This window comes from Desmodus rotundus, chromosome 2, assembly GCF_022682495.2.
Source record: "Desmodus rotundus isolate HL8 chromosome 2, HLdesRot8A.1, whole genome shotgun sequence".
Taxonomy (NCBI): Eukaryota; Metazoa; Chordata; class Mammalia; order Chiroptera; family Phyllostomidae; genus Desmodus; species Desmodus rotundus.
The window spans coordinates 207,390,082-207,400,210 of NC_071388.1; the positions used below are offsets into that span (position 1 = coordinate 207,390,082).

The 10,129-nt window shown below is 53.1% G+C and overlaps 1 protein-coding gene across 4 annotated transcripts in view; it reads left to right on the forward strand.

Moving 5' to 3' along the window:
* The window catches only part of LRRFIP1 (LRR binding FLII interacting protein 1), a 111,497-nt gene extending 104,205 nt beyond the window's left edge, over positions 1–7,292 (forward strand). The window contains exons 20-24 of one of the 4 annotated variants that reach the window (XM_053919274.2): positions 1,248–1,297; positions 2,736–2,853; positions 3,483–3,562; positions 4,685–4,789; positions 6,059–7,292. In XM_053919274.2, the coding sequence (XP_053775249.1) occupies positions 1,248–1,297; positions 2,736–2,853; positions 3,483–3,562; positions 4,685–4,789; positions 6,059–6,169 (464 nt within the window). In that variant the 3' untranslated portion in view covers positions 6,170–7,292. The remainder of the gene's footprint in view (positions 1–1,247; positions 1,298–2,735; positions 2,854–3,482; positions 3,563–4,684; positions 4,790–6,058) is intronic. The other 3 variants (XM_053919276.2, XM_053919277.2, XM_024564286.4) reach the window with 3 other exon arrangements.
* The last annotated feature ends 2,837 nt before the right edge of the window (positions 7,293–10,129 follow it).

Genomic DNA, 10,129 nt, shown 5'->3' on the forward strand with positions numbered 1-10,129 from the left:
ACGTCAGATCAAATAAATAAAAAGTTATGTTGAATAAAAGGTCTCGGTTTATAACTACAGAAGTTTTTCAGTGTTGGGTGGATTTATGGAAGGGAAAGAATGAGTCATCCTAACATGTTCTGGTTTTGTTTATTTTGTTACCGTGCCTTCCAAAATACCAGTTTGGGGCGTTCGGAAAGAACAGTCTGCGCGAGCGTGCCATTTGGGTCAGGATGTGGACACACGGCTTTTCAAATGAAAACAAGGGCGCATTTATATGAATTGCTTCCATTTCCCATGGCCAACCAGAAGCTGGGCAGCCTGAGGACGCCGGTCCCTCCAGAACAGGGCCCTTGGGCCGGGGGTCTGGGCCCAGCTCCGAGGTCTGAGTTCAGAGCTGGAAAAGCAGTGGGGGGTCGGGGAGGGGGCAGGCCTCTGGAAAGTTGCTTAATTGTGCTGGGCGTTGGGTCTTAGGACCTAAGAGTAGTGCCACTCACGGGCTCCGGGGGTGAAAACGGGTGACGGCCGTGCCGGCACACACTGGGGGCCAGCACACGTGAGCGTCGCTGTCTCATCCTGGTTCTCCTCGAAGCTGCTGTAGGATTCGGCCCGAACCCCTCCACCCACTTCGGGCTGGGGTCTCCCCCATGTACTGAAGACTCAATCCTCAGCAGCCCTTCAGGGAGAGGTTTAGGGAGATTGCTAGATGCTTCTGTGCCGCATCCTGATATATCTGGGGGGAGGTGGGGCGGAGGACGGAAACCTATTGTTACTGCGTTCTTCCTCAAACAAATAGAAGTGTTTGACAAGTGGGTGAGCACAGCAAACTCTGATTTGCAAATGTGTAGTCAAAACTCCGACCCTGGTGAGCTAGGAGAGAGCCACCTCTGGGGTGTGCACTCAGGAGGTGCGGCGAGTGCGCACGCGCACCTCGCCAGGACGCTAAGCCGTGAAGCCTGTGAGATTTTGTGTTGCAGCGTGGTTTGGCCCCAGCGCCCCTGCATGCTAACCCCCGGTAGAAGACGGGCCCGTGTGCGTGTGGCCGGACCTGCCCCTGACGAGACAAGCATGTGCTGGGAGGCTGGCCGCCGCAGCCTCCCGTGGCCGAACTCTCCCCCACCCTGTGTGTGGCCTCATTCGCTGTGGTACGTGTGTAATGCCCTCATCATCACCTCCACTAACCTGAACGCTCCGGCTCCAGTCCAGCCGTCTGCTGGGACGCACGGCCCGCCGAGAACCCTAAACCTGTGTCTTTCTCATTTCTTCAGACATCAGGTTGAAAAAGCTTGTCGATGAACGGGAATGCTTACAGGAACAGGTAACGATCTTTTCATTACTTCGCGAGTCCTCCAGTGGGGCTCCCGTGCCCGAAAATAACGATCAAGCCAGCCCCAGCTCTTGCAATTTTTTTTTTTAATCCATCTGAGTCACAGGAGGTTTAGAGAGGAGGTCTCTGGGACCCACGTCCATGTACTGAGTTGGATGGGCCCCACACAAATTGCTGCCTGACAACGATATTTAACTAGAAGGCTCGGATGATCCATAAGACCAAGGGTGTGACTGAGCTGGTCTGGACCCCACATGGAAGTCCGCTTTGACATCGCTCAGTGACCAGCGCCCCCTTCCGGCCGGCACATCTGTCACCGCCGACCAAAGTTGTTTTCCCCGTGGTTTACCTTCACCACTCTCAACAAATACAAAGCGGTGCCCTCTTTGGTCTTTTTCCGTGCCGGGTAGCTGTCCAATCCCTCCACAGTCACTTTCCAAGGAAATGGGGGTTCCTCTCACTTCCCCTCCTGAGCCTAATCCGAGGCACCTGCCTCACTTTTTCCAGCTCCCCTGGCGATTTCTCTCAAAGTGGGGGGAGCTCCCAGTGTGACAGGAGGAGTCTCCTGAAGCTCCTTTGATCTTTCAGTCACCTGTATCCGTGGTGCTTCTGTACTTGTTTGCTTAAAGCAGTGTGCACGGATGGTTTGTATGTGCCGGGGGCCAGCCTGGGGGGCTTCCACCTAGTCTGCAGAAAAGGTAACAGGACAAGGGCTGGTAGCCCCCCCTTACATAGCAGAAAATCCTACAGTCATGGCGGCTCACCGCACCCCCAGCCAGAGAGCGCTGTCCAGCTGGCCACTCCCACCAGGCGGTTCTCCTGCAGCTGCACCGGGCTCGTGGGGAAGCGCCGGTTCTCCAGGGAACTCCGGTAGAGCCCTCCTGTGCCTGGAAGGCTCCAGGTGGCCCTTCCTGGCTCCTGAGTGAATAGAGCAGAGGTTAACAGCGCCCTGAATTGTAACTCTCAGACAAACAGTTAAACCATTTTACATACCATCTCCTCCTGAGTTCGAGAGGAATCTCAACCTTAGAACAACTTCTCTGGTACCAGAGTTGCAAGAGAACCCACGCCTGATAGTGTAACTGTAGTCGTGCTTTCATCCCTCATACCTGGTTTCTGAGAAGCGTGCTAACTGGCAGGAGTTAGTCCATTTGCTTCTTTGTGTCGGTTCCTTTATTAAAGGGGAAAGATTCCCTATCTCCCTGGTGGACTGCAAATCTTTTTCTGCATTGCCCTTGGGCTGCATTACATAACCCCTGTCTCTCTGGCATCCCAGAAACACAGGAAATGACTGCAAGGTGACACCCGGTTGTATCAATGGGGCGTGTTCTCCCTCAGATGGTGCTTCCTTGCAATAGGCTCTAAGCTCCGCTTTTTAGTCTTGTTTGGAGGAGAGAAATTAACATCCTTTCTCGGTGGGTGTTTTCAGATTAAGAAACTCAAAGAGCAGCTGGGGGAAAGACAGAAGAATGGCAGGCTGGACCCGCTGCGCCCCGAGGACGGAGTCTTAGAAAACGGGACAGACGTGCACGTGATGGATCTACAAAGTAAATGTCCGGCCGTGTGCTGGCGCAAACGCTTTGACACGTGTGGTTTTAGCGTGCTTGTGTGGGAGGGGAAAGGCCCCACCCCCCAGAAGTCCTTGATTACAAAGGCACGGAGACATTTTCCTCTGTATAAGACAGAACAGGATGGGCAGGTGGGCGAGGCAAGGGTGTTTCTGTGTGACCTAAGAAACAGAACAGGCGCCCCAAAGCGTGCCCGCGCAGAGATGCCCCCGTAGGGCACGCTGCAGGAACCACGCTTACTGTGCTGGATGCAGCCTCCTTTTGAGCTGCTGGTTGCAGGGAAAAACCGGAAGGTATTTTTCTACGCCAGTAAATGGGAAGGAGGCTTGAGGGGATGCAGTGAGGCCCAGTTTCTCTGCTCCCTCTCTGCTCCCCGACCACTTCTTTGTCTTCTGTGCTCCCAGGTGCTCCCTCTCTCCTGGGCACCTCCCGGCTTGGTGCATGGAATCAGTGCCCTCCTGTCTCAGCTCAGGAGGGCTCAGGGCCACTGGCTGGGATGTGCAGATATAAGCTGGTCACAGAGTGAGGGCTTGGTTCCCAGGAACTATGGTTCTAACGTTTTAAAAGCCCAAGCGCTTAACGAATTTTCCTTCTTTTTCAACCTTCAGGGGATGCCAACAGACAGATCAGCGACCTCAAATTTAAACTTGCAAAATCTGAGCAAGAGATTACCGCGTTAGAACAAAATGTACGTGCACATGGTAGGCCAGTAACGGGCGGCTAAGCCGATGACTCACCGGAGTTGTATTTGCTGGATCTTGCCCCTGGAAGTCTGAGGACAAGAAAGAAGCAGATATTTTTAGAACAAAAAAAAAGGTCCTCGGTGTATTCGCTGAAAAGAGAATGCAGAGAAAGAAAGGTCATTCATTCTTGGGGTTTGGGTTGTATAATCGATACTAACCCTTTGTAGAAAAAAGAAGGAAAGAAAGAAAGAAAAGAAAAACATGTAGAAAGTAGCTAATGTGGCTAAGGAGGGGGTTTTGGGGGGATTTTGTTGTTGTTGTTGTTGTTCTTTAAAAATGATTTTTAAAATACTAACTTAATTTAAAGAGGCTCCCTTCGGGGATGTCACTGTCCCTGACCCGTTCCCTCCCGGCCGGGCCACTCCCTCGGTTCCTGCAGGTGACCACTCTTGCCTGTAGCGTGCTGGGTGGACCTGAGGCGCCCTGCGTCCTAACCCAGGGACAGAGAGCAGAGGTGCTCTTCCCCCTGCATTGTGGGTGCATGTGGGAGAACTTCCTGGTCTTTGTATAGGGACAGAGGGAGACCAGCTCGCAGAAAGTGACGAGTGTGCAGAAGCTGCCTAGATCTCTGCAGAATGGGAGCCTCCGGCAGGCAGTGAATTGCCACCCCGCGGCCTCTTCGCTCACTCCCGTCTCAGCTCTCTGCCTTTCCTCCTCCCTCTCCTGCCTCCCTACGCCCACTCCCCAGGCCAGATTAGATGGAGCAGAGGTCCTGGTGGGGCCTTTGCCTTCCCAGCCCTGTTCTGCTTGGACTGGCCCGGGTCCGGCAGAATCATCCGGTAAAGAGAGGGATGGCAGCACCGTGTGAGTGGTGTGGGCCACGCTTTCGGACTTGGGCCAGAGAGGAATTAAGTCCCTAACAGGAGTCAGTCCAGGTTGCTCAAACACAGGAACAGATAGCTTGCTTGGCTAGAACCTGTCCAATAATCACAAAGGCTAGGCTGTAATTCTCTGCACGGTGTATTCTCCCATTTTATTAAGTGTACACCCTTGGATCTCGAATGTAATAAAGCAGAGAAAGAAAACAGGCCAATCCACGTACACAGATGGTCTTTCCTCCCTTGTAGGTAATAAGGTTAGAGAGTCAAGTATCTCGTTATAAATCAGCCGCCGAAAATGCAGAAAAAATAGAAGATGAACTGAAGGCTGAAAAACGGAAGCTCCAACGAGAGGTAACTGTTCTGGGCTGTTTCTGGGGGAAGAATGGGCACCGATACTCTAGTTGGCGGAGCGGAGAAGGGATTTACCAAGGGGGACCCAGCTGCTGGGTGACTCGTCGTCCCATCCGGCCACACCCCTGGAGGGCTGCAGCCCATCCCACAGGAGCCCCATGTGGGGCAGGAGCCCGGAGCCCGGCCACGAGCCCTCGGGTTTTGCCTGCGGACAGTGCCCTCTGCCGTGTTATAGGGGGGAGTCCCGTGTTATGGGGGGGGTCATCGTTACTCATTCCACTCGGCATGTGTTACGGTTCGTGGTCTGTGAAGTCTTTTATCTCAATCGATTTTGAACGTTTTTAACCATGATGTCCTCACGTCATTCCCGACCTCTGGTCTTTCCACTGCCCCTCTGGGACACAGAGGTGGGAGTTTGCCATCGCAGCCTGCAGGACCACCCACTAGCAGGCTGCCTTGTCCAGCTCCCCTCCCCTCACCCGTCTCCCAGACACACGGTCTTGCAGAGCCCTCCCAGCTGCCCTCCTTTTGTTTTTCTAAAGAGTGTCCACTCCCGGCAGCTCCTGGAGGTGTGGTCACACTCACTCTGTTTCTCACCCGTGCCCTCACTCTTTAAAGGTGTCGCACACGGCTGTGCAGTGTTGCGTGCCTGGCGACTGACGCGCATTCAGTCTCATTCTGTGGGGTTTTGCTTCTGCTGACTCCAGCGGTTTGGTGTTTTGTGAGGTTGTTTGTGTGTGATTTTAACGCGTAGGAATACTCCAGGCCTGACTTGGAATTTCCTGCAAAGAGGGCTTGCAGGGCCGTGGGGTTGAATCTCTCCCATGACCCCAACCCTCCTCTTCCAGGGCTTTGGAGCCCAGCTCCCAGGTGTCACCACCTTGGCCTCAGGTGTTCCTGCTCTGGTTTCTGCCGGGGCGGAAGCCTTGCCCTGGCTGCCCAGGGCTGTGGGAAACACCCCCTCCAGCCATCCAGGCTCAGCTCCTGTTTTTGTTTGCCTCGCTTACCTTTCATGACCTCATCAGGCTCTGCAAGCCCACTCCCTGCCTCGGGTCAAGTTGTTTCAGAGAGGAAGTTGCCTGCGAGGCCAGAACCCTGTGCCTTTTTCAGTTGCGAAGCTCGGGCATTCACACATGTACGTCAGTACATGTGCTCGGGATGTCAGGGGCCCAGGTTTTAAACTGGGGTGCTCAGTAGGACTGAGATCTCACAAGCCTGTTGTGTTTGGAGAAGCCGGGTCCTCAGAGCTGCCTCTCCTCCTCGTTCCAGCTCCGCTCTGCCCTGGACAAGACTGAGGAGCTGGAGGTGAGCAACGGCCACTTGGTGAAGCGCCTGGAGAAGATGAAGGCCAATCGCAGCGCACTCTTGTCCCAGCAGTAGCGCCAGCCATGCACAGCAACCGGCCAGCGAGGGAGACGGTGTAGCAGGCTCTTCTGCGCTCCTGTCCCGGAGCCGCTGCTTCCCCTGCTTCTGAGAGGCCACCCCGTGGTGGCTCAGCAGCCTGTGAGGAGGCGCCCGTCTGCAGACCCCAAGCGGGCCGGGCGCCTCCCCCGGGACCCGAGGGTCTTGTGATAAGCACACTGGGCCTGGGGATCTGTACCCGCCGGTGCACCAGCCTCTTCATGCCATTCACAATGGTGGTCAGAGTAAAGATTAAAGGGGGGCTTGCGTTTTCTTTTCACGTGTCCTGATGAAAACAAGGGGAAATGTTACAAGTTGGGACTTCCTTTCAGGGCAGAACCCACAATTGGAGCGGTTTCAGTAGTATCTCTTAGCCTACGCTTTTCACACACAAACACTGTGGAACCCGAAGCCATTAGCAAGCAGAGCTCTTCCACTGGAAACAAGGGGACGGTCTACAAGTCAAAGTGACCTTAGGAAGACTCCTTCCAGGCAACAAACGACGCTTTTCTAAGGGGTTTTTGCATCAGTTCGATCATAATACTTTTTCCCAGGGAATTAGGCAATAGCTTACCGAAAGTGACAGATTTCATTTGCATTATTTAATCCTTATATTTGGAATCGAAGTTGTTAACTTCTTTTAAAGAATGTGCTATTAGAAAAATTAAAAAAATGAAAGTTAAAAACTTTATAGCTGTGTGGATTTTTTTTTCACTGAGAAAGAAGGTCTTGAACTGTTTTAATTATTATGTATACTTTGGGTCTTTTTTTTATTTTTTAAGCATATCAAATCAATTCAATTTTCTTTCCCTGTTTTCCAAAAAAAAAAAAAAAAAACAAGGTCTGTTCCTAATGAATAAGAACAGCGCACTTAGAAGAATCGGTGTTCTTAGAAATAACAGTAAGCTGAGGAAGTCACGGGCCGGAGCGGAGACAACTGTGGTGTCCTCAAGGATAAAAGGAAAGAACGTTCGGCCGCTTGCTAATTTTTAGCTACTCTTTGTATATGTTGTGTTTCAAATAAGGCTGGTTAAGTAAGACAGCTTTTCAGGGTAAGAGTGAGTACGAACCAAGAAAGACAGTATCACCCCAAACCATATCTAGTGTTGACACTCGGAGAACGCCGGGGTGGGGGCGTGAGGTGAGTATATAAAGTTAGGAAAACGCTCCCAACGGCATGCCACAGGCCACCCGGGCCGGCCCCCAGCATGGTCTGGACCCGGCATCCACAGGCTGCGCGTCGTCAGGTGGGAGAGAAGCTGAGTCCCTTGTGCCGAGGACACTTCATGCTCAGACCCTCTCCCTGAGTATTGCGTAGACAAGGCAGCCCCGTCACTAATGCACGGCAGTGGCCGCATGCCCGCTCGAGCTGCGCGTGTTCAAAGCCCAGGAGTTCCCACCGAAACCCGCCCTGGCTGCTCCCGGGGAAGCCGCCCCCTCCGCAGCAGCACGGCCTTACGTTCGCCTGAGACTGCGAATGGAACGGCGCTTGGTTTCCAAAGAGTTCCGAGTCTGAAAGCCTACTTAGTGAGCGTTGTGCGTCCCGAGCTCTTTCAAGAATACGGCAGACTGGGGTCCAGCCCTACATGAACACCACCCAGTAGTTTAAACCGGGGACTGGACACAAAGAATGATTAGCCTGCTAATCGTTCAATAGGGGATTGACTGCTAAGGATGAAGAAGGCTCAATGATGCCCTAGGCTGGGGGAGAGAGGACCCCAGGAAGGGACAAACCGACTGAGACCTGATTGGAGGGGTTGGGACCGCTGTCCCCGGGGGGTGCCAGGGGCTTTGGCCAGCAGGCAGGAGCCATGGGCTGAGACTGGCAGCAAACATGGCCGGGAGCAGCACCACCACACTGCATCACGAGTGCCAAGTGAACCAGGAAGAAGGATCCATGAAGGGGCCCTGCTTCCCGCACTGCCTTCTACCTACACTGGCCAGATGGCAAAGGAGAGCTGTCCGCTCCATCATCAGATCTTTACGGGTCCTCCCACAACATCGTCATGCAGACACGGGTAACCAGAAGACATCCACGTAGCTCACAGAGAACACCAACAGCCGCCAACGCTGGTGCGGCCCTTCGACGCATCTGGCAGCAAACTCGTACGTGGTCTCACTCATCCGATCTCCAGGAACACCCTGAGACGGCGCCTCCCAAACTCCGCCACTTCATGGCACGCATCAACCGGTGACCAAAATCCTGCGGCACTCCAAAAAATAAGTTCTTTGCCGATCTAACAAAAAAAATAAATAAACGTTTGATTTCTTTTTCCTTTTTTTTATTGTTGTTCAAGCACAGTTGTCTCCATTTTCACACCACCATGCCCCCCCGCCCCCCATCCCCACCTCCCACCCTTGAACCTAACCCCTTTGGCTTTGTCCATGTGTTCTTTTTTTCCTCTTTTTAAAAAATATTTTATTTGTTTATTTTTAGAGAGGGGGGAAGGGAAGGAGAAAGAGGGAGAAACATCAATGTGTGCTTGCCTCTCACGTGCCCTCTACTGCGGGCACAAATTGGCTTGCAACCCAGGCATGTGCCCCGACTGGGAATCGAACTGGCGACCCTTTGGTTCATCCATGAGTTCTTCATACATGTTTCTTGGTGGCTCTTCCCCCTACAACTTTGATTTCATCCACACTGGATGGCTGTGGTTCTGTTGGCTGTTATTTTTTTATTTGACAATCTAAGAGAAAAAGTCCTTGCCCCTGACTGAATGGTCAGGTGTTGCGTGTTTTAAACATTCTTGTGGCATGCCAGTAGAAAACCGCTGCCCTAAGAGGAAGATACTGTCATCAAATCCGTCCTGCAGGTGAGGAAACCGGAGTCCGGGGTGGCACGCTGGCCGGCCGGAGTCCCACAGCTGCAGCCACTGCTCATGGTTGTCCCCCCAGCGCCAGGGACACGGCCTTTCTCTCCCAAGTCGGCAGCTCCGAGGACGTCAAAACTGCCGCCTCTACATCTCACACCAGTCCTGACGGGAACAGCGAGTCCGCGTTACACACCCTAACCCAGAGGGAGACAGAGTATGACTCTTCCACTAATTTCATAATAAACTTCTTCCTGCCGCCATAGCCATTGGAAATTTGTGGCTGGCTGTTTCATCCCTGTTATCCAGCATTCCCCACCTCACGCTACTGACATCCTGGGCCAGATGAGCGGGGTCCCTGGGTCGGCCCGCCAGATGCAGATGGCCCTGACTCCCATCGTGGCCAACACAGGTGTCTGCAGACATCGCCAGATGTCCACGGGGAGTTGGGGGTTGGGTGTGGAAGCGCCCCGTTGTGAACCACTGCTCAACCCTGACTCAGAAGAACGAAGAGAAGTGGTCAAACACCCAGGCCAGGATGCCTGTTACATGCTTTTTGCAAACCGCTATCATTTTCAGAAACAGAAAGGCGTTTAGAACATACAGCAATCCACTCAAAAGACACCATAAATGCATGTTCAGAATTGCAATGAGATGTTATTTTCCACTGTGTTTTAGATTTCCGGTTTTCATAGTCCAAAACGTAAACTAGGGCATCAAAAGTTACTGCTGACATTTTTAAATTTATGTTACTGTTCAGCCTCCGTGGTTTCTGCTTTGTGAGTCGCTGAGCTCTTGGGGAATACCAGGTGAATGCCTGCCTTGGGAGCCCGTGGTTCTGAGGACCAGAGAGGCCATGTACGCAGCTGCACAAGAAGGCGGCATGGAAGGCGGGGTAGGGAAGTGCCACTGTTGGCCAGGTGGAGCCAGCCAGCTTCACGTTTTCAAACTGGCGTGCAAGAACAGGCTGTGTTTCTCCAACGGCCCCGATGGGACATGGCACACATGTGCACGTGCCCATCTGGGTATTTGCAAGTGACAGAGCTGCAGTCCACTGACCTGCCTGGCTCCCTGCACCTGCAGCCACAGGTAGGGAACACCTGATCCCCACCCTGCATGGAGGGTACTC